Source organism: Castor canadensis, chromosome 10 (assembly GCF_047511655.1).
Source record: "Castor canadensis chromosome 10, mCasCan1.hap1v2, whole genome shotgun sequence".
In the NCBI taxonomy this organism is placed as follows: Eukaryota; Metazoa; Chordata; class Mammalia; order Rodentia; family Castoridae; genus Castor; species Castor canadensis.
The window spans coordinates 2,813,082-2,837,184 of record NC_133395.1 but is presented as its reverse complement, the minus strand read 5'-3'; the positions used below and the strand labels follow the sequence as shown (position 1 = coordinate 2,837,184).

Here is a 24,103-nt window from a genome sequence, read left to right as displayed (position 1 = left end):
GATCCCTGTCCTCCGGGGAGGGGCGAGGTCTGAATCATTCCATCACAAGGACACAGCTCTTACGGGGTTAGGTAGAACACACAGCAAAAAGCTGGCTCTCTGGGCTGCAGCCACCAGTAAAGAGCACTTCGCAGCAGCATTTGGGTCTTTTCGTGTTTAAAGCATATGAGTAACTGCCTGTTTTTAATTTTTATTTTTTTTATTGATTGATTCTGTTACTGGGAATTGAACGCAGAGCCTCGAGCATGCTAGGCAAGCACTGTGCCATTTGAGCTATGCCCCAGCCTGAGAAACTGTTATTTTTTCATTGCTGAGGCTCAAACCCAAGGCCTCACACACTAGACAAGTGCTCTACCACTGAGCTATATCTTCAGCCCAAATACCCATACTACAACATGACTTATTTTCAAAATTAAAGAATGGGGAATTAACCAAAGTTACTTTCGTTAAAGTGTTGAATATTGAGGCTGACATTAGATTTCAACATGAAAATGTGCATTCTAGCAACACGAATGGCGGTGGGAAGAACTAGAAGGAGCTATCAGGGTGCCCACAGAGCCCAGCGAGGTTTTGTCACTTCACAGTCCCTCCCCAGGTCCTGAGCACAGAGGTCTGGCCTCCATGCCTTTCATGAGGCTCACTGGAACCCTGAATGAGTGCTTGTCTTCTGCCAATACTACAATTTGCGTGTCCTCACCGAAATTATTGATACCAGAGGGGTTTCGGATTTCAGGCATTTTCTCAATTTGGGAATATATAACCTTGAGAACAGAAGCTAAGTCTAAGCAGAAAGTACATTTCACACACACAGACTAAGGGCAGTTTTAAACAATATTTTAATAATTTTGTGCATGAAACAAAGTTCCACGGTGTGGAATTTCCCACTTGCAACATCACCCTGACCATCGAAAGGGCTCAGATTTTGGAGCATTTCAGATCCCCAGGTTGGGGTGCTCAACCTGTACTAGTATAGTATAAAAGAACACGAGCTAAGCTGCCATTACCATTAACTTCCTGTGTCAACTTAACTAAGCCATGGTGCGCCTGGATCCGAGGTATCTGTGTCTGGTGTGTGTGAGGGCGTGTCTACACGGGCTTGGGATCTGAGTTGGTGGACCCACACCCCATAATCCAGCTCTTTCTCTCTCACCTGCCAGTTTGGGTCTTCAGGCCACCATCCATCACTTGGTGTCCCAAGTCTGTACTAGACCCTCTGTGGATGGAACTCAATTGCACTTTTGCCCTGGCCTCTTGTAGCACACAGAGTGAAAGGGCTGACATCCAGCCCCAATGTTGTGAGAGAGGTTTGGAAGGGAGGAGAGGTCTGCATATGGGAATGACTGAGAAGAAATTCCCATGGGTCTGGATTTGCAAATCTGCTTTAGCTCAAAGGCCAGAGAAAAATGAAGCTTACATCGCAGTGTCCTACCACTGGAGAGAAGCTGGGTGTTGGAGCCAAGGCCAGAGATGACCTACTGGTTTACTCATATGAAGGCATCTACTGCCTAATGATCCTGGCCGGGGCTAGAGGCCAAGAGAAGAGTGGGAGGCGAGGGGAGAAGGGCTCTGTGTGGAAAAGCCGGCATCAGTGGGCGGTCCAGGAATGTCCAGAGCCTCTGTGGGGCAGGGATGAAGACCCTTCAGGGCAGAGGCAGTGGGGATGGGAGACAGACAGAGATGGGTCACTCCAGGAAATCCATCCTAGGAAGAAGAGCCACAGTCCCCAGAAAATGAGGCTAGGACAAAACGGGAAAGCAAACTAAGGTAAGCTGGGCTGAGATGCCTGCCCACCAGGACAGGAGGACCTCATGAGGGCTTCACAAGAGTCTGCTTCTTCGGGGACACTGAGATTGGTTGACATTCTGCTCCCAAATCCAGAGGTAAAAAGGCCACAGCTACAGCTCTGTGGCCGTGTTGCCTCTCCACACTGCAGGGGAAGACTGGGGCAGGGGAGCAAGCACTGTGAGTACACAGCGGCAGTGACAAACATACAAGGCTAGCAGCCTACCTCTAGTGCCACCTCTCCAAGCCCATAGGTGACGGTGTGTCTCAGGCTACTGACACCTCCACTCCACAAAGAGAGAGTTCAACAGACCTTGATTCTGGGAAGAAGCCCACTTTGCATTCTCCAACCCAAGTTCAAAGCTCTTCCTTAAAACAAGTTTGGAAAGAACACAAAACTCCAGAAAATTCAGGAGTGGCATTTGGAAAAATGAAGGCTGAGGGTGGAGAAAGGGGAGGTGAGGAGCTGTTTGCCTTGCATCTTTCCTCACTCAGAGGCCACCCACCTAAGGAAAGGCAGGAGGGGCCTCAGGCACCCAGTGTCTAGGTGAGGACTGTAGGCCAAGGAATGGGCATGGACCCAAAGATGGGCTCTTCCCCTACTTTGTGTCTGGAGGGACAGAACACCCTCTTTTGTTTCTGTTGGGACATTCCCCAACAGTAACAGAATTCCTGTATGTTCCTGTGACATGTCAGCCAAAAGCCAGACAGCACATGGTCCCCGCCATAAAGCCCAAGGCCAGCCACATCGGATATCTCCTCTAAATTGCTACATGCAGCTGCAAATCTAAATATTCCCCAGCTCCACGTCTACCACACTTCCAGTCCTATTAATACTTTATCTTTGTGACGTTCCCAGTTTCCTCTCCAAACAAGAGAGCCGCACTGGAGCCAGAGGTTGGTTTTTGCATTGGGACCTGGAGAAAAATGAAGCAAGTTTGCATTTGGGGTTTTTATTGTGTTCATTAGATTAGTTTTCAGAGGCCAGGTGGCTGGATGTCATGAATGGGCACTTGGGCAGAAAGCTGGTCCTGCTGTGAAACTCAGGATAAAGCTGTGAATCCTTGAGAGCCACACGTTGGGGTGGCCTCGCCAGGAAAGGCTGCCTGGAGCTCAAGGCCGGGAAGTGGACAATCAAACACACTTCCGTGTGGGGGTGCTTCCAGGCCATTTACAAGGAGGAAGCCTGCATGGAACTCAACTCAGATGTTCCCAAGAGAAAAGCTTCCTTTAAGGGACGAACACGGGAGCTGCAACCCCATGCCCCAGGAAGCTCAAACCATTTCCACTCAGAAAAGAGACGCTAGGAGCTGGAGAAGTGGCTTGTGTCCTTGAATTGTGATAGGACTTAAAACTCATGGTAGATCATGCTGCAGAATAGGAAATGTGTGTGGGAGTATCCCAAGGCCACTATCAGAAACATGAACGGCTCAAGAGATAAGCAGAATTCAACCTTTTACAACCAAAGTCTAAGGATTATCCAGCCTCAAGGTAGAAAATGGCAGACTTGTCCTCACGTCACTGTTGATTTTTTTGTATAGTACATGTATTGTCTCTGAGCAAACAAAATGAAAAATCACAAAAAATGTGAGCGTCGCTTGAAAGGAAATGAGCATTGAATTCTACAATCTGGCGCACACCAGATTGGTTTCTCAATTTCCTCTCTTCCTTCCACGTACTTGTGTAAATCACTGGACAGGTGATCGAAGTGCCCTGAGCCCGGGAACCACTTATAAATGGTGACAGTAAGAGGCCTGGGCCTGCCCTCAGTGAGGGGCAGCAAGGAGGCGGAAACCACTAAACTCAGTGAGTAATTGCTTCATGTCCAGGGCTCTTCATTCTAGCCAAGCATTGGACTCCTGAGTCGTACTGACTGGAGAGTAGTTTCTGATCTCAAAGAACCAGAGTATGAATGAGACCGCCATCTTGGCCTGGAGTAATTACCAACGCTAGCTAGGTGGGGTGCCAGAGCTGCCCTGCTGAAAGGCTCTTGCGAGACAGGAGGCCCAGGACCACTCACACTCTGCCCTCCATTGCCTGGGACTCCTGTCCCCTCCCAAGCACCCTTTCCCATAGAACACAGGCTCCTCTATACCTACCCACTGCTGCCCTTGCCCACTTCTGAGAAACTTCTGCAGGCTGGATCTTAACCCACTCTTAGGGTTTCTTCAACAAAGACAACTGATTAATTATTCCAAACTAGAGTCGCTGCAGTTTAATTGCTAATGGAGAAATGTGAAAACTCAAAGCCATGTCCAATCTTACGTTGCAAGCTAGCACGTCTGTGCTCCGGAGTTAAGTCCATAATTGCCTGGAGAACATCCCAATCATCTGTAGGGTCCAAATCCCAATGTCTCAGATGCCATCTGGTTGGAAAAGCCAAGAGGTGTAAAGAGTGCAAGACAGTCACACTGCCACGCCAATCTTCTGGGACCAATGCTGGTTACACAACTTCTTCTCCACCTTGCACAGGGAGCTCTGCTTGCTCCACAGGCTGCTCCCTCCCTCCCTCCCTCCCTCCTTCCTTTGCACTCCAGCTTCTCTCCCCAACGCTTTGGCTCCCTTCAAAGGAGATTTGATGTTTCTCTAAACAGAAGAGTCCTGTTTCACACTCAATAATTTTTACATGCTGTTGTGTAGGTTTTGTGAATTTTTTCCCCTTTTAAAGCCTGGTTAAAGGCCTTTTAAAGTTTCTTTTTTCAGTCAAGCAGCATGTGTGCACACGTGACTGCATTGCAAGCCTAGGACCTCCAATCAAGCAGTTTTTGGAATCTGACTTCCAGGCTGGTGGGGGGGCGGTGGAGGCATGCTCTCTGTAGAGCTTTGGTTTTGTCCCCAAAATGTCATTGCACTGTTTAAAGTTTATGTCAGAAGCACAATTTCTTTTATGACTTACCCTCTTAATCAGCACATCTAATGACCAACAACTTGTGACTTTACACTCCAGTTTCCCTTAAAAGGCAGCCTAACCAGTGACATGCTTTCCTCAGGCTCCTCTGCTCCCTGGTTCCTTTTCCCCCCAACTTCAGTCCCTCAGTTACAGACACTAAGCCTGCTCAGGGTGGGGGAGACATCGCTCTCTGCAGTTATACCTCCTGCTAAATTCACCCTGTTCCATGAACCCGTCCATATCTCAAAGCTCGTGTCTCCCTGCTGTGTTCCTCCAGACTCTTCCCCAAGTCATTGTTTGTGAGGTTTTGGTATTTTGCTTGTTGGTGATCCCTTCAAGTTCATCCTGCCTTGGGCACAGTGTCAATCTCCTTGGCTAGAGGTGTCAGTGCAGGCAGGAAGTGGTCACCAGGTGAAGACAGAAGCTGAGGATCACTGAGGTTTCCCAGGCACAGGGCTCTATGACTTGGACAAGCATGGGAAGGGGACCAGAACTGGAAGTGGGAGGGGCTGTCTTAGCTTGGGACACACACACAGAAGCAAAGAACCCTGCTGGCCTTGTCCTTGGGACATGGCAGGCTCCTGGAATGGGAGTGGCACCAGCTACTGGTTTACAGCAGACCTCTGCCCACAGCCTCCATGTTTTCCCCAGGAAGACTCACCAGTGCCAACTGGTTGCTCTAGGTAAAATCCACCCATCTTTTTGACCTACTTCACATTTTAAACCAAATTCTTCCAAAGCTTTTATCATTTCATTTCTTCAGCAACTCCCAGCACCAAAGACATTGCTTTTTTCTTCTGAGGCTGAGTGGAAAGCTTTAGCTACAAACTCCTCTGATGACCGGCTGCCCACACAACTTACCATCCACATCAGGACAGCACTGGGAACACCTGGAGCACACCATGAATAACCTCGCAGAGTTCAGGGCAAACCAGACTGGGGCCAGCTGTCTCGTGGCCAACTTCTTCGCCTGTGTGACTGGCGGTACAGCAGGGACTAGACTTTGCAGACCTCTCTGGTTCCCGCCCCAAGCAGGCACATGAATCACTGTACCTGCTGTAATCACTACACAGGACATTTTGCTGACACCACCACACACCTTGTTTCCATGAAAGCATCTCTATTGGGATCAGTGGCTTCTTTAGTGTGTTCCTTCTCCCTTTTCTCCCACCTCAGCTCTGAACTGGGTCCTTAAACTAACAGCCACATTCTTCCACCTGCAGATCAACCTATTTAGCATTCAGCTTCAAATTTCAATTTTCTAGCACTACTACTGGGTCAGTCAACTATCACTGACTGAGACCTGTGTTGTGTAACATGCCCTGGTTCTGTGCTAGATGCTGAAGGACACAGAGAAAGAAATTGAAATGCCCTGAGATAAGGTTTGTGGACATGCAAAGGCCATGGGTGTTTGCAGGAAACAAGAGATAAGCACCCAGCATTTTATAAAGACAATAGGATTAATGCTTGCCAAAACCTTCTTTCTTAGACAGCGACTTATCCAGCACCCTCAGCAGTGCCAGCCTCTAAGAGCCAATGTTCCTGTCCACTATCAAATTGCTCCCTATTCCTACCCATTGTCAAATTCAGGGGCTTTTGCCTTGGTAAAAGCAACAGATGTTACCATAAACATCTGCTACAAGACCCCTCTAGTTCACCTATCTCTCTGAGAAGGTGAGAAACTCCAGTCACTGCCTCCCTAAGCAGCAGTTGTGCAAGGCTCTTTACAATTTGCATATGATGTAAAAGGGGTTCGCAGGACCCCTGAAGAAGAGGTCATGCTGTGGTCTAGATTAGACTTGACTCTCAACATTTTGTCTCACTCTAGTTTGGAAATAAATATTCCAAACCACAGTTTATCCTTAAGTTATTTAACCAGAAAGAGAGGCAGGGAACAAATGTCAGGAAGACCTAGCCTGGATGTTGGCTTGATCCATCTCCTGGCCCCTCCAAGGGATCCCCAGGAAATTCTGCCCTCCCAGGGGAGGTGCTAAGACTGCTGCTGTGTGACACTGCTGCCTGCAGGGACCCAGTGTAAAGCAGAGACAGGAGCTCCGAGGATGACTTTTCAGATAGGCAGAGAAGAGCAATAGGTCCTTGGGACAGGACTCTTCTGTGTAGAGTAACAGGAGGGTAGGGTACCCAGGGTTGTGACCAAACTACAAACGTGGGCCATCCATGTCAGCTGCTAAAGGCATCTCCCTCCTGCTTAAAGTGGATTTAAGACTGTGAGGAAAGAAACTGGTTGCTAGGAAAAAATCTCAGTTCCACCTTGACCTCTTCTCCAGAGTGTCTCCTGAAAGTGTTGGCAGTCACTCTCCTTCAGCTACTGGTGGATGCTCAATTCCATTTGAGGTCATCTTGCATGAATGCTTTATGTGATACCCAGTGCCACGATGGGGGAGAAAAGCACATCTACTGGCCCACCAGTGAAACCTAGCAAAGCCCCAAAGCTTAAGCAAGTAAGACCCAAGGTGTGCAAAACTCTACATAGACAGCCTATTCGGGGCGTCCTCGGGCTGTAGAGCGAGGGCTCCCCCATGTATCATGGCTCTGACTCTGGAAAGAACAACTGATGTGTACCAGCCAGTGGCTGCTCCATCTACCTGCAGGTGATTAGTAACAACAAAGGCACCTGACTCTTCCTTTGCCAAGCACAGCTTTCGGGTTTATACCACACTCTCCCAGATCCCAGGTACACACCACGCAGGACCAGAACATGGTACACTGATGGCAGGCATTGTCCCCCAGAAACACCTAGCACTCTGACTCAAGGTCATGGGAATTCTGCCCTTACATGGCTCAGATGCAGCGACTCAGACCTGGGACCCCATATTTGAAGGCAATATTTGGACTCATTGGAAACACCAGTTGCTCTTCCTCTTCCCCAGTCTCTGACACCTCACTTAAGAGAACTACCAACTAAGAAATCAAAAGAAGGACTGCATACATAATTATCTCTCTCCAAAAAGGCCCTGTAGCAGAACACATGTGAGCAGAGGTTTTTCCTTTGTGTCACTTCCCTTGTTAAGAGTGCTTCACAGTGGCAGAATGTGGGGTGCGTGCTGCCGATTGTGCAGGACAATCCGCCAAGGCTTTTGCCAACCACTATGACCCTCGCTTTCTTGTTAAGCCGCTGATTACTTTCACAGCAACAGGCTTCATGTTTCTGATTCATCTCTCTACCTCACAAATTAAATTCCTTTTGCCCAGGAAGCCAGATAAACCTTGGTCCTTGAAACAAAACTCCAAGTGGCCAAAGAGCGTAATTCATAGAAAAGAGGTCACTTGTTAACTGGGACCAGAGCTTATCTGGTGCAAGTCAGTGTTGAGCCGGAGAACTAGCTCTGACTTTCCTGGTGCTGATGTAAACAGCCAGTCTCTTCCTCGGGTCTGCAATTATACAGCAGGACAGCAGGGCCCTGTGTGATCCAAGGTCCCCAAGGTGCGTCCCTTCTGACTAGAAGAGTATCCCCCTTTTCTCACTGCTTGCTGCCAACCCTCTCATAGGTTCCTGCTGACTTGGCAACAACATTTTAAGGCAAAGGACAATATTCTTGCATCGTTATCATTGTGACACAGGCCACCATCAAAACACAGTGCTTTTTGAAGCCTCCTTCTCATTCCTTCATCTGGTATTTCCACATCAGATAGCTTCACCCAAGTCATTTTCCCAAGGCTAGCTTTGCTTAACTCCCAGGCAGTACAGAGAACACAGCTAACCTACTTCCTAGAAATATTTCAAAATTTCTTTAAAAGAATGGAGCAACTCTGTTGGTCTCAATGAATGTACTTTCAGGACACACAGTAGATAATACTTCTCAGAAAGGACTTCGGTTCTCACATTTATAACTCTTCTAGCAAAGTCAAATTTCAGTCTGAGTCATTCCCAAATTAGCAAAGAGAGGCACCTTTTAAAATCACTTCTAGTTAAGCCTGGTAAAAGGGAGAAATTGTATTATTGCAACAAAGTAATCACTGACTGCAGCTGTTTTTATCTGCTTATCTCCACTCTGGGAACCACGTCTGGCACATGTATGAATGAATGAGTACCACTTACTACATATGTAACACACGTTCATGGTAAAAACATGTCATAAACATGTGTCTATATATTTAAAAGTCTCCCTTTATAAGGTTCTATCATAGGTATGGTCACTGAATACACTTACCATACGAAAGCTGCAAAAAGTCTACAAATGGTCACTTCATTGAAAAAATGTACAAGTCAATGCGCCCGTGTGCAGACCCCCACAGAAAGGGTCTTCATCGAGGTGCAGGGGCTATCCCATGCCCAGGCTTTTTAACAGCTGGCCACCCTCCATCACCAGCTTGTGGAGATTTTCTCTTACGCTCTCCTACTCTGTGACTTTCTAAACTCAACCTGCGCTGAAATCTAAAATGGTCCACGCAGAAACGTTTACATGGCAAGAAGCTCCCCCTCAGGTGACGCAGACATTTTCTGTCATAGAAAAGGTGGAGTGAGACAGCCAGATGTGCAGCCCTTCCAATTTCTGATCAAACTCTGGGGACACATGGGAGCAGAGTGCATGCCCCCGTGTGTCTCACACCTGTCTGCGCTCACACCAAGACACCTGGAGGTCTGTGTGACTGGAGGATTTCAACACTGTCCCTTTCCTCTTCCACCAAGACTCAAAGGAATTCCCATTTTGCTCAGCTATGGCCCTATCACACTAACCGTGTTCAGAAAGAAGCCTATGGAAGACCCCCTCCTGAGCACTGTAACTGGCAAGTGTCAGAAGAACTTGAAGCCACGGTGACACCACCGCCCCACGCACAGGAGTGCTGCAGTGCCCATCATGACCGTCTGCTTGTTCTCAGTTTATTCTGCTCATATGTCAAAGCCCAGTTTCCCATCTTGGAATACTTTAGGGCTAGAACTCAAGTTATGCCAAAAAAGCATTTAATTATGTGTATGAATATCACTATATTCCCAATAGCTTTTCAATTATCCAAGAACTTTATCTCACTTTAGGAAGGAAGTAGTGGTAAAATAAAGATAGTTTTTAGTCTTCATAGTTTTATTTACAAATGAAGATCACTCACGTAACAGTGATGTCACATGTATGACCACATGCGTGCTGTCTTCCCAGCAATTCCACAAAGAAATGTCATCCTCATTTCACAGATGAGAAAACTGAGGCACAGAGAGGTTAAGGTTACTCAGTGTCACACAGTTACTTGCAGCTAAGTCAAGAATTCATTCCCATCCCCTGTGACTTCCCTGGATTGCAGTGATTTGATACTGTTTCTAAAGTTTCAGAATGTAAGTGGAAAACCTTTGGGGTCAAAAGAGAACAGTACAAGTGTTAATTTTTCAGCAGAATATAACATTTTTCATGCCATTATAGCTTAGGCGTATATCAAAATTCAAACTATAAGGACCATTCTAACTGCTTCCATGAGTGCCCAACACACATTTATAGAATGAACTTCAAAACCAGAGGACGATATGGAGCTCACAACCTAAGCATTCTGGAGAATTCTTAGCCTTACTTATTTTATTTTCACTGATGTAAAAACAAAAATGGATTTCTGGCTACTGTCCTAAAATCATGCCCAAAGTTATGCATGTCATCAAGAAATGACCTAGCTAGTAGGAAAAAACCACATTATCTCATGATAGATTCACAGATAATAACCCCCATGAAAGATGAAAAAATAACTAAAGTCAACAAGAAATAATTAAAATTAGTAGTTTTTAAAAGAATTTTGTAAACAGTTTTAACAGCCTGAATTCCAAAATAAAGAAATATCATCTTACTATTTTCAAGTATTTGGGAAAGTAAAATCTAATTATTTTCAAAGTGCCCAAAGGCTCCTTGGACTTGCTTTAAGGGACTGATAAAAAGCATCTGCTGTTAGCAAAATATTTACATGCGAAAATGTTTGCTAACGATAAGCTCTGAGTTGGGATAATCACGAAAGACTTCTGCATATCCCCGCAGTGATCAAGAACTGTGCACTGCTGACTGTCCTGGCTGCTATCAATTCTGGATGGGGTTAATGTATTTATTCAAAATAAATCTGATCGAGAGGCTAAAGTAACCATACTGTAGATAAGATTCTTTCCCATTCATGACCCATTTCCCTGCTTTGGCAACATTAATTTTATAGGCCATTTCCTGACCAAAATTTAGGAGTTATTTTAAACCACTAACCCCAAATGGTCTTTAATCTCCAGGAAATGGGTTTGGTTGTAATAAAATGCAAAGGAGAAATTCCCTGTCAGGGAGCTGAGCGGCTGAGGCTGAAGAGGTAGATGAGGGTGGGTTCTGGGGGCACTGAGCACAAACCCTACTGGGCTCTGCCCTTGGCCAGTGTCTACACAGATGCTCAGGTAGAGGGACCCAAAGTCCTGCCACTGATGATGGCAAAAGCCAGCATTAAGGCTGTGCAATCACAGGAAACCATACTCTCTTTCCCTAATAAGGAGAAAGGACCACAAAGGACCAGCACAAACCCATCCACTAGGGTCTGGTTCTTGATACACCACTCGTGAGACTCTGGGGCCTCCCCCAATCAACCTTCCAAAGAGTGTCATGCAGCTGGGACTGAAGCTGTCAGCAATAACAGAACCAAGAAGAAACAAGAAACTGCAAACTGGGAGAGCCACTCCACTGGCAAAGGTCCAGATTCAATTTGGGACAAGTGAAGATCCCAGGATGCAGGCATGCTTACACTGTGGGCTGCTGGCTGACCCCTGGAGCTCCATCAAGGTGCTGCCTGTGTAAAGTGAAGAGACCAGACAGGCAGGCAGGACCTTTGATCTCTGGGCCAGCAGCCCCACCACCTCCTGCCAAAAATGCAGATTTGCAAATGCACCTCCTGCAGTTGACCCAGGAACTCTGGGGTGTGTCCTGGGGTGGCACCGATGTGAGTGTCCCTTCCCCTTCAGTGGTCTCCAGTGTCAAAGGCCTTGTGAAGTCACTACAATGGAGTTTGCTTTTTCTCTGACAAACAGGATAGCCCGACACTAATCAAGCACTGAATAAAAGCTTTCAGTGATAACGCCTTTGCTCCCCCTCATATTATCCATGAGGACACGGGGGTCACATGCCTACCTGCACCACGTGCCACCTCGTGCAGAGCAGGGCGGACCCTGGGCCCTCTCCTCCCTATGTGGGTCCCACCCACCTCATTGTCTTTCCAATGATGGGTGTGTGTACCCAACTCTTTCAAATCCTCTTCTAACACAGAGGGGCTCTTCTTTTGTCTGGCTAATCTGAGTTCCTTGAATTAAGATGAACCCTCTGCTCTGACAAACACAATAGTTCTGTTTAAGATCCCTAGTTAGGTAAAGTATTTTCCAAGTGGATCACACCTTAGGCCTGTGGCTTCCTTGCTTATGAAACCTTGAACACTAAAGCAGCAATGACAATGATATCACCTTACATCAGCTCTGAAGCAGGAGTCTTCTGGGACTGAGGCATGTATGTGCTACACTCAACTAAGTAACAATTCTGTGACATTGTTACTGTGTTCTCTAAAAAAGTCTAAAATGCAACTTGCAATTGAACACTCTTAGGGAAAAGAATTTGCTAGCATTTAAAAATGTCATTTTAAAGTTGATACTCTCAGATGATATGGAAATAAATGAGCCTATGCTCAAAAACAAGTCATTGGTTATAGAAAAGTAAAATTATCAATCTTAAAATAAACTTTGATTTTTCTGTATTACAAAGATGTTTACTTTATAAAAATGTGGTTAGAGATGTAGGAGCCAGATATTCCACCAATTAAACTACACATCAATATTATTTCTTTAATGGAAAATGAAGCAAACATATCATTGGGTTTATCTGCGGCATAGTGAAACAGGAAATATACACCAACCTAATGCCTTCAAAATGCCCCACACTTAAACCTGAGTGTCAGGTAAAATCTATGCTCTGAAAAGAAGTCACATGTGCCTGGCTGTCATCCTCTGAATGGGCACCATCTCTAGTAGTTCCAGTGGCCACAGGGAAAAGTTCATGGAAGGACTTGGGAAATACTGAGTGACTTTTTAGCTTTATAAGGGAATATCTTATTTTTTTTCTAAAGCAGAAACTCTACAACAACAAAGAACTTAAAACCATTTTAATTGTCAGACACAGATACAAAGTATCCCCAGCTATTGTGCTCAGTTAGAAATGTTCTTTCAATCAGCTAAACTTTCTGTGAGTGACCATACAAATAAATGGCTTCCTCAATTGTTGGTGTATTTGATGAGAAGGGACTAGAGCAACTGACTTCCAGTTCACAGCCAGTGTCTCTCATTGTCACCCGAATAAGAAATGGTCAAAATACAACAAGATATGTATTTATCAACAAGAAATAGTAACTCCAAAACTCTGAATAAGAACTGATTCCAACAGCAAGAGAAGATGAGGCAGTTGGATAGTTCCCCTTTGTCAGGTAAGAGATGTACAAAAGCCCACATGGCAGGTAAAATATTTTTTATGTCTGATTTGAACACTTCATTCGCATTTTACCTTACAGCAAATCTAAAGTGTTCTCTTAGTGTGCAGATTAAAAACCAAAGCTGGCAAAGCTTCTACAAAGAATATTATTAAATCATGTTATAAACTATTTATATAAAGCATTCAGCCTGTGTATGCTTCCAACTCGTGTTTAGTCTGTGGTGGGTTATCTGCTCCCAATTCCAAATTAAGGGGAAACACCTTCCTTTGACATTACTGTCTTTGTTTCCTCTAATGCTACCACAGGGCTGGACCATGCAACATAATTTCCATGAGTGCAGACACAGCTTCACCAGGACTCCCCAGGGGACCCTGAGTAGCCACAGCAGAAATATCACAGCCAATTACCAGTAACTCATTCATGGCTCCTCCTATGTGTCAGGCCCTCCTCCAAACAGTATTTTAAGAAGACATGCCTTCAAGCTTCTTATAATTGGCAAGGGTGTCAGAACCAACCTACCTAACACATGGCAGCCATAACAATCCACGTTGCCTATGCTCCCTCACTTCACACGCAAACCTCACTGCAGCTTGAAGCTTTCTGTGGACACTGTTATTATCTTCATTTTACATATTACAGGCCTGCAGTTCAAAGAGAACAGTGCTGCTGAGTGGCAAAGCAAGAACTCAAATGTAAGCTGGATACTTAACACACTGCACTGCAGCCTTGGTTTTGTTTTGGAGGGGAGGGTGTTGCGTGAGGGTGCAAGCTGAGAGCTGCTCTAAGAGACCCAGTTGAAACAAAGCAAGCAAAGGGAAGTGGGGAGCTCCTCTACAGGTGAGGGAGCAGGAAGAACTACAGTGGCTTCCACGGGACACAGAGATTGAGCCTTCCTGAGTCACAAAAGTAGCATGTCAGGATAGTGAGGAATAGGCCAGATAGATTGCATGCATCCATAATAGGGAGACTGCGTGAAGCCAAGGTGGCCACCGTACATGGTTACAAAGGAGACATAGAAGACAGTAAGGCCCCCATCAGCCGGGTAATGAGCTGGAGAGAACAAAGGTAGGGCAGCAAGGGCTCATGGCAGCCCTGGCATGGGCATAGGGACCTGGAGTAGGAAGGAGGAGGCTGGCCTAACTCCAACAAGAGCAGGGGAGGAGAATGGTAGCAGACCTGGGGTTTAGAAAAGAGGGAAGGGTGAGGCTTCAGGATGAAGCCATTGTCTCTGGACTCAGTATCAGGAAACAGCAGGTGGCACCAATGACCAAAACAGGAGAGTTGGGAAGGGCAGCTGGCCTGGGTAAAGATGACAAGTTAAGCTTTGAACATATCTGCTAAGTTTGAAATCAAATCTGGATAACCAGTGTGAGATAGCCAATGGCAACGTGAAGATATCACTATGAGTTCAAGGAGACAGTGGGGCAGGGGATGATAGCAACTCTTAGGAGTACATTCCCTAGATGAGAGCAGAGAACAAAGAGAAGCCAGCAGAGGCGCACCCACTGCAGGGCTGGGAGAGGGAGGAGAGGGATGCAGAAACAGAAAGAAAAGGAGGATGGACTGACAGACCCAGGATGAAGGCAGGAGCACAAAGGAGGGCAAACACAGGGTGGACCTGTGTAACAGACCACAAAATATTAACCTCAAAGTAATCCTTAACAATGTTAAACCTCTCAAAAGACGTTCACAGAGAAAATGGGGCTGGCTGGTTTACACCCCTTCTCATTGCATGTATGAGAATGGAGGAGAGTGTCTTTCATATTGTTCTGTAGTTGACATTTTTTGTGGTCACAAAATAATGACAGGAAGAACAAAGAGATTGTCTTAGGCATTCTATTGTTGCTTTTGCTTTCTCCATCCCAAGAGCTCAAAATGCCAAACTTGTTTAGAGACACTTTAACATGGCTAATCTTTTTTTAGTGTTGGGTGCAATGTTTGTTGCAAACAAACACTACATAATTCATCAAAGTTGTGATGCATTCACTTCTTTCTTGATGTCCTCCCCATATCTACAAGGATTTGTCACAGAGCATCACTTGTGGCCTCCATTGTCTGCACAATCTTTACCAGCTCTTCACTAAATAACTGAAATTGTTAGGCCCTCTTCACCAGTTCCCAGAAATGTGCCTGATAGTCTTGTTAATGAATAATGTAGGGTTTTGTGAATTCCCTCGTGTCCTTGCCCAAGCCAGGGTAGGTTTTCTGGGTCAGTTCCTACAGGCACTCCTGCCTAGAGTCAGCCATCCGTGTTCCACTTCCCAAACACCCTCAGTGGACCTGCGGCCTGGAGAGCAGGGCCTGGACACACGCTGGGCCCAGGCTGGGCCAGGTACCCCTTATCTCTGTTCTCTCAGTCCTGGCCCCTCCACTTCTTTGTCCCTAAGAGATCAAAGGTCAGTCCCCCAGATGGCTAATCACAGAAACAAAGGCATCTGGAATCTCTAAGGAGGGAACGCCAAGGTCATATTTAAGACAAAGACCATTAGGCTTCAGAAAGGACCAGAACTACCAGGTAAAAAGCACATGCTGGTTTCTAGCTCCTATTTCTTCCACATATTTCAGTGGAATGCCTCTAGGAAATTTCTTCTGATTCCTCAAAGCTGGAGTAGGTCCTCCTATGGTCCTTGGTTTCCTTTGATTGTGGCACTGACCAGCCTACTTGCATTTATTTCTGTTTCTTAGTACTTCTTACCTGTCTTTGATCTTCCTGGGGTGTCACACTCTGTAGTGTGGACAGTGCCTGGCTGGGGCAGGGCAGGAAGGAGGCGGTCCAGCTGTACATATGGAATAAAGGAAGAAGGACTGGGGCCATGTGAGGAAAGAGCAGGTCTGCAGGGAAACTGAGGCCTCCAAGAGTCTGTCAGTCATCTTAATAAAACCAGATGTGAAAACCAGGCCCCCCTTCCCTAAGCGCGCTCATTGTGTGCACTTATTCTGTGAGTCATTCCTAGCAGTCACACTTCTGTGAGAGTCCAGTCTGGCAAACACAGGCTAATGAGCACTGTTTCTGCTGGCTGGTCTCAGAGGTGCTTGACCTGACCCTGTCCCATTCCAAATCCAAAGAACAGGAAGGTCTGGGGAAGGTCCTCCCCAATACTCCCATGTGCCCTTGCTTGGATGCCATAAGAAACCAGCCTTGTCACCTTGACCACATCTCCAGTAGAACTGGCCCATGCTTGATGGGGAATCAAGTCTCTTCCTTCCAGTTCTGGGTCACTCAGCCCCAGAGTAGTGACTAATGCTCAGGAGATGATAAGATTGCTAGGCCACCAAGGCCACACTTGGGGGAAAGTTCACAGTGCTGATCCTGACAATAATTTATTAAGAAGCACACATAAAACCAACTGAAGGGGAGGAAGTTGGAAGGCCACTAAAGGGAGGAATCGCTCAGCTCAGTATAAGCTCCCAAACCAGACAGAGGTATCGTGATCCTAACACTGGGAACACATCTCTGTCTCCAGCCTACTCCTCCTTCCTGGTCTAAGAGAGAAAGCTGAGGAGAGGCACAATGGAGGGGCAAAATTTCAGCATGAGGTTAAAGCAGTGGTTTGGAAAATCCATCTACTAGTAAAGGAGCTGTATGATCATAGCAGATATGGTCAAGTGCAGAATCAAACAACCTTCCACATAGAAAGAAATACAGCTGACACCTGGCACACAGTAGGTGCTGTTTGGATGTGTGAATGTAGGTAAAGTGTGATTCACACAATTTAAAGAAGCAGGTAATCCAAGAGTCATACCTACTGCCTTGTGAGGGAGGACTTCACAAATTAGTAGCATCTTACCATTCAAATTGTATTTTTAAATTATATTTTGCTTGAATCAAAACATAGAAGTTATTTCAACACTCTGGAACACCTAACAGCTGATTTTGGAAGGAGGTAAGCAAAAATGTTATGTATGGCATGAACTGTGAGATGAATTTAAAAACTAGTATGATAAAATTTTTACATGGATTTCTTGTGTATTCACAAGTCATATGCATATTAATTGCTTTTCTTTAATTCAGCTACTAAAAATATAATAAGATGATAACATCTGAGGTCAACTGGTGATCAGAGGTGTCCATGTGCCAGCTTTCTTAGGAGATTTTACGATACAGAACAAAGCAAATGGCAAGGAATTTTCTTGGCCTTCATAGGATAATTAAAGGGAAGTAAAATTATCTCAAACTCAACCTTGGGGAATTTGACTTTTCAGGAGCTTACATGAGAAGCTCATTTTTTTTTTAATCCTAATGTCCCTAATGTCAGAAAAGCAAGATCTTGGAATTAGCTTTGATCTGCTAACATTACTAATCAAAAAAATCTAAGCGCAGACAGTGGTTCAAATTTCCGAAGAGAACCTTCTCAGACTTGCCTTGCCATCAAGCCTAAGAATTTCCCCTTAGAAGTGCTAAATGTGGTCAGTATTTCTAAATCAAAATAAAGTGTTCTCAGGACCGTTCTTTTGAAAATATTTTGTCATCGTTGGAGAGGGTGTTTAAACAACTGACTATGGGACCAGTCTGGGACCAGAAGAAACAATCTGAAGTTCATTGCTGATGCAATCAGTCCTCTTTCAATGGGCAATGAAGTTGCTGCCCCAGAGGAGGCAAACTCTTAATTAGGAGATGCAGGTACATGTCACCAGTTTGTTCTAGTACGTAACATTTAATCATTTATAGACAGCCAAGTGGAGTTACTATCATTCTTCCAGAAGAGAAGTAAAATTTTCCCAAAAAGAAAAAAAAAAGCATAAGATTAAGAAACAGTTTTTTAAAAAAAAAGTAAATGTGGGAAATCAGGCAAGCAGCAAAATTCATTTTTAAGTATTTGAGGGGAAAAAAAGCAAAATGTGTTTAGAGGCCACACCTTCTGGCCTTTGGGACTGCGCTGTGACACCACTAACAGCTGAAGTCTTTATTCTCTGGAGGGGAAGGGAAAAACGAACAGCAGGCTCCATCCAGGCTCCTCCAGAGCTGGAAGCCTGACTCCCAAACGAACCTCCCAGCGCCCTTCTGGGCAGGCACAGAACCAGAGGAAATGAAAGCTAGAAAAACAATTTGCGCATGGAACAATGGATGGAGTCTCACTTTGTTTTCACACTCAAATATAAATGTGGTTATAATTTTAAGACACACACTAATAAAAGGCAGACGGGGTCTTTTTAAGCTGGAGGTACAGAAGAGCCCACTAAGGTTCTCCAGCGTGCCTTAGGCTACACAAAAGTCGTGGGAAAGCACAGATACAGCTGTTTCCAGGCAAACGGCCCAGAGCTGTTCAGCCTCAGCCATCAGTCTCCAAACAACTAGATACACGCCCAAAGCGATTCCCGGGCACATGTGTGGGGGGCTGTGAGCAGCTTGGGGTGTGCGTGTGCACCCCTCCAGCCCCGACTCCATCGCGCGTCCAGGGCAGGTGAAGGCACCCAGCAGCTAAGCGCCTCCGCAAAGAAGGTTCAAATCCCGCTGGCTCCCGGGCACCCTTACCCTTCTGCCGGTTCGCGCTAAGCTTCTGTCCTTTCCCTGGCCGGGAGGAATTCCCTAACTCTCCCGTAACCAGACCATAACAAAGGAGGCTCCGTAATGGATGCGCGATCGCAGCCCACAGGGATCAATCACCAGCAGGAACCGGCCTGAACAGCTCACCTGGCCGTGTCACCCGCTACCCCCAAGGGGCCGACGAGCGGACTGCGCTGGGCGCGGGACAAAGAGTCCCCGCGGGGCGCCCTGGGCGCAGGGCGGGAGGCAGGGGAGTGGAACCGCCGGGGACTCACCTTCGCAGCGGCCCGGCTGTGCTCCTCGTGGAGCAGAAGGGCGGCGGGCAGCAGCAGCAGCCAGACGCCGAGCCGGGGCCCCATGGTGGCGCGCCCGGGGCGGCAGGGGACGACGGGGGACGGCGCGGGGCGGCGGCCGGGCGCGTGGAGGCCGCGGCGGGCAGCTCGGTCTCAGAGTGCGGGAGTGTGAGCGCTGTACACCGTCCGGGGCGCGGTGGCTCTGAGCAGAGACCTGCGCGCGGCCGGCCGAGCTCCCCAATTTGTTGGCGCTGCCCCCTCCCCTCGGCAGTGCGCGGGCGGCGTCTCTAAGGGGAGGACCCTGCGGCGCGGGTAAGAGGCGGCGGGAGCGCGCAACTCGGGAATTGCTGTCGCCGAGAGCCCAAATAGCAGGGCTCGGCGCTCCGCACTCTGCGGCTCCAGCGTCCAGATCCCCTGCGCCCCCGCGCTCGCCTGTCCGGGCCGAGGGACGAGAAAGGACGCGCAGGCCCCCAAGGAGACCGGCGGCGCAGCTGGTGTGCCGCGGGCGGCCGCTTCTGAGCCGCCAATGCGCGTGGGCAGCAGCGACTGACGCCAGACCCCGAGGTGAGAGCGACCCCCCGGCTGCGCCGAGACCCAGGCCCGAGGGCGCGGACTTGGGGCGCTCAGTACTGGCAGGGGCTGCGCGCTCTCTTGGTTAGGAGTGGGAAGCAGGAGAATGGGGGGTGGGGGGAGTAGGGATCGCGCTGCCTCGGCTAAGCGGCACCAGCCAGGGCCTACGAGGAAGGCTCCCCTTTTTCCCGTCTCGTGGTGGGACGCGCCTGGTAGTCACCCCCACAAGGAAGCGGGGCGCACCACGAACACAGCCGCGGCGAGGATGCTCTGCCTGCCCACCCCCTCGCTAACCCGCTTTGTCTCTGGCCTCAGGCTACGAGGGATCGAGCCGAGCCGAGAGCTGACGGACTGGGAACATGGGCGGAGAGCGGTGCGCGGCGTCCGGCCCTGCCCGGTGGCGGTAAGCGACTGTCTGCCTAGTTCTCTGAGCTGCGCGGGGAAGGGGATGGGGGTTCTTGCAAGCAATTTTCGGGAATTAACAAGCCGGGACCCGCACGCTCATGTCGCTCTTCCTCCCTCTCCCATACAGGTGGCTGCTGCTGAGGGCCCTGACAGTGGGGTTCCTGGCCCAGAGCGTCTTGGCGGTAAGTCCCGCTCGGGTCCCACGCGCTTCATTTCGCGCCTCCGCGAGGGGTTGGCACTTTCGCATGGCCTTCAGGAAGGCAGCGCCTCTGGCCCACCTGAGAGTGCGCGCGCGTGTGTGTGCGTGTACGTGTGTGTGTCCTCCATTCTCGCATCCTGTACATTGCAGGCGGCCCTTCACGGGAGCTCATAATTAAAACGTGGCCTGAGGCACCTTTTGCTTTTGTTGGAGCAAAACTCCGGCCTTAGAAGCAGGAGGAATGTCAGTCACTAGGCAGCGAGACCCTGGGAGGGGAAAAGGGGAGCGCGAAGTGTTGTAGTGACCCCCGCAGCTGGTGTCCAGGCACTGCCTTGCGCAGAGGCCTCCTTGGTTTTTAAATTCGAGACTCTGGGGGAATGGGCGGGGCGAAGAGGAGGAGACTACTTTGAGAGGGAACAATGGAAGAGTTCTCCCAAGTCTTGGTTGGGCCCTGGAAGAGTCACAGGTGGGAGCAGCCAAGTGGGCCACACCTACAGCGCAGCCCCTCAGCAATCACAGTCCAGCGGACACTGCCATGGCTTTTGGTGATTGCACTGTGGGAGTCCATACATTTTGTTCAGAGCTCTCTGTAGCCAGGAGTAATATGCCACAGCTTTGGTGGGTCCATCCATAGGGATCTGTGTTTAAAGGAGGAGTGGAAAACTGAGGGCACTGACTAGGTGTCTGATGGAAAGCCTGTCTGTTCAGCACCAAGTGCCTGGTCCTGTGCGCATCAGCCCTACCCTTGCGTAGCGTACGCTTTTGGGGAGATTGTGTTTGAGGTCCTTCCGATTCTGTTAGTTTCAACCAATCAGAGCCAGTGTAAAACAATCAAGTTCTAAGGCAGGGTGTGGGAAATACATTCTCCTCCAGAGAAGAGCAGCTCTCAGGCCTGCTCAAAACCAGAAGGAAGAGTGGGAAGGAGGGGAGGCGGTAGGAGACTTTGGCTAGTGTGTTCCAGCGCCGTCTGTCTCCTTCCTGTTCACAGTCCTAACTTTTAAAAAAGAGCCAGATCTAGATATTGGAACCAATCAGATGACTCTGTGGGTCCTTGTGCACCTAAGACTCGTCCCACGTTTATAGACCACCGCAATACCCACTCCGAGAGGCGGTGGTGGAGTGTGCACGCTAGACTTTCATACCCTGAGCCCCATATGCCAATGTCTTCATTCCTGAGGATGAGGAGACTCAGGAATTCTTATCAGGGGCTGAGCCAATCCTGAAATTCCTGATAGGGCTTCTAGTTGAAAGACCAAGTCACTAAACCTCCCTGTCCTGTCTCATGATCCCAAGCCTGGGTTTTCACACTTAGCAGGAGTGATGTCCCCAGATTATCATAGACACCAGGGGCCCTGCTGCGTGGCATACAGCTCCATGCCTCCCCACATCCTCTTGGGTGCTGCAAACTCACCCTCCATCTCTTTGACCCTCCATCCTTGGATGAGACCAAAGGCATTTATTGCCTAGCAGAGCTCCCCAAATTATAGCCCTCAGACCTCACTAAGCAGAATTATCTGGAAAGGTGTAATAAAAAAATCAGGCATTTAGTCCCCATCTGATGGGACTTTCTGGGATGGAGGCTGGAAGTTTGCATTCCTACCCAATGCTACTTTGGGGGTAGCCCACTGAGCTGGGCTATTTGAATTGACAAGCAATTGAAGTAAACTGCCAATTTATTTCATCTCTCTGGGCTTTAGATTCCAAATCTATGAATAAAATAGGTATGTATTTTTAATCATTTTTACTAGCGACGATTCAGGTGTTGTTTAAAAGACTCGCAATTTGTTATGCCCTCCAGTGTATTGACTACTTACTAGCTTCTCATTGACCACGGGCTTCAATAGCTGTTACCTGTGAAATAATCCCTGGATCATGAACTATATACGCTCTGCTTCTCCCCCATTCATTTGTCCAACTCAGAAATCCTGTCTCATTTCCTTCGGTCTCAGGACTCTTTCCCAGGGTTGGGTAAACTCAGGAAAAAGAGCCACCAATTGTATCTTGCTGGTCTCATGACTAACGAAAAGAGTGAATAATTATTGAGCGAGTGCCTCATGTGTACCAATGTATGCACATCAGTACCTCAAAGCCTCCTGGAAAAACATACCTGAGATAGGTCGGTATTGTCCCCATTTTACAGGTGAGGAAACAGAGGCTCACAGTAAATAACATGCCCCAGGTTGCCCCTCTTGTAAGTGGTTCATGGGAATGGGAGCGAGGCACTCCTCCTCCACACTGAGCCTCCTGGATTCCCAAGCCAGCAGTGAGGGTGCTTCCAAGTTTCTTCTTGAGTGAGGTCTTTCTTCCTGTCTACCAGGAGGACTACCAGGGTGAAGCCCACACACTGGTTCCTGGGAAAGGGACTCTCCCTTTGCTGCTGTGAGGATAAGTATCATGGTGCAAAGGAGAGTAGGAAGCAGAAACCCCAGAGGCAGCTCAGAGCCAAGTGTGGGCCTGGGTGCTCTGCCTGTGCAACTCAGGGTCACTCCATGGTGGATACCTGCGTACCATTCCCAATTGGGCAGCAGCTTTGGGGCTTCTGCTCGCTGTGGACCTTCCCCAGACCTCAGACTCTTAGAATGATGGGGATTTTGAGAACCATGTCTGCCTCTAGTGCTGTGGAGCAAGTGAGTGCCTGTGGAGACTTGAGAGGACAGTACTTTCCCACATTCTTGAGGCTTTGGTCCCAAGGTGCAAAATCTAGACTCCTAAGAAGAGGAAAAATCACAAGGTCCCTCCTCTTTTCATGGATCACCAAGCATATTCAGCCCCGGAGGCTCTGAAAGTAATTCTTCCTGGGTGGCATGGGTGACTTGGCCATGACAAGTAGTACTGGGGTTTGTCATAAGTATCCCATGCTAGGGGTGGGTAGGAAGAGCCAGCAAGGAACAAAGACTGGACAGTAGGCTCTGACACTGTTTAGAAGTAGAGACAGAAAACAAAGATTTCTGTTCTTGAACAGAAAACAAAGATTTTGCAGGAACAATAAAAATCAGAGAAGTGTCTAATTGCTGGTATGGGGAGAAGAAAGAAAATAGCTTCAAGAGGGGAAAAGCCTACTTTTGCCTTTGATGACTTTTAATGGAGACATCATTAGTAGCAGTTGGCTTGGGGCTGTCTGCTCTTTGCATCTAAAAAGGAGAATTTGTCATTGATTAGAGGATTTTAGAGAATGCTCTGAAATTGGCCTCTTCTTTTCTTTATTGCTATCGATGCTTCTTGCTTTGGTCTCAGAGTGAAGGTGGCAGGTAGTTTGGAACTGGCTTGGGCTGATTCACCTTGTGAGCCAAGCCTTGGTTGTGGAGGTGGTGTCCTCAGGGTTCCTTGACTGCACAGTGGTCTTTGCCCCCTGGCTGTGTGACCTCAAGGTGATAGATAAGAGGGCTAAAAGGGAAGGTTGAAGAACTTTGAATGCTATACTTGGCTTGTGTGGGTGCCCTCAAGTGACCCTCACTTGCAGGCCAGTCAGAGCCAGCACTGTGGCCTGTGCTGCCTGCTCTGCCAGGTCCTGCAGTGTGCTGAGGCCCTGGGCACAAGCCAGGTCTCAGGTGCCCAAGACGAGACTCATCCAGGTGAGCATTTGGACTCTGCAGCATGAGACCTGAAATAAATATGCTCAGGAGGTTTTTTGTCTTCCAGGTGTTGAGAAGCTCCTGGAATCCAGTAAATGGTACTTAGTTGAAGTGAAAGGAAAGGCCAGGTTATGGGGTGGTGACCTCTTGTCATTCCCCTTCAATGGGCTCTTCCTTCAGTTAATGACAAAATTTGGACTCCAGTCCTTGATTTCATTGACTTCTAGGGGGCGGGGAGGATGATGACTTTTGTTTTGATGACCCATGACAGAAGCAGGTGGCCCCTTATCTTAAAAGACCCTGGTGGGTTTCTGCAGTCCTATAGATGTGGTCAGAGTGAGTGTCATGAAAGCAACCTGGGCTTCCCCCATGAACTCTAGGCCCCCATGAGCTCTGGCGCTGGCCCATCTGGTGGGTCTGGTCTCCCTGTGGCTTATGTCTCCCTGTCTCTGGCTCCTTAGAGCTCCCTGGCTCCTGCAC

At 47.9% G+C, this 24,103-nt stretch overlaps 2 protein-coding genes across 2 annotated transcripts in view; one reads left to right on the top strand and one right to left on the bottom strand.

The window, feature by feature from the left end:
* The window catches only part of Col4a1 (collagen type IV alpha 1 chain), a 126,935-nt gene extending 107,849 nt beyond the window's left edge, over positions 1-19,086 (bottom strand). Inside the window, exon 1 of the mRNA XM_020165777.2 lies at positions 18,860-19,086. Coding sequence (XP_020021366.1) covers positions 18,860-18,943 — 84 coding nt within the window. The 5' untranslated portion in view covers positions 18,944-19,086. The remainder of the gene's footprint in view (positions 1-18,859) is intronic.
* Positions 19,087-19,299: 213 nt separating this feature from the next.
* Positions 19,300-24,103, top strand: part of Col4a2 (collagen type IV alpha 2 chain) — a 155,502-nt gene continuing 150,698 nt past the window's right edge. The window contains exons 1-3 of the mRNA XM_020165712.2: positions 19,300-19,441; positions 19,763-19,850; positions 19,980-20,034. Coding sequence (XP_020021301.2) covers positions 19,807-19,850; positions 19,980-20,034 — 99 coding nt within the window. The 5' untranslated portion in view covers positions 19,300-19,441; positions 19,763-19,806. The remainder of the gene's footprint in view (positions 19,442-19,762; positions 19,851-19,979; positions 20,035-24,103) is intronic.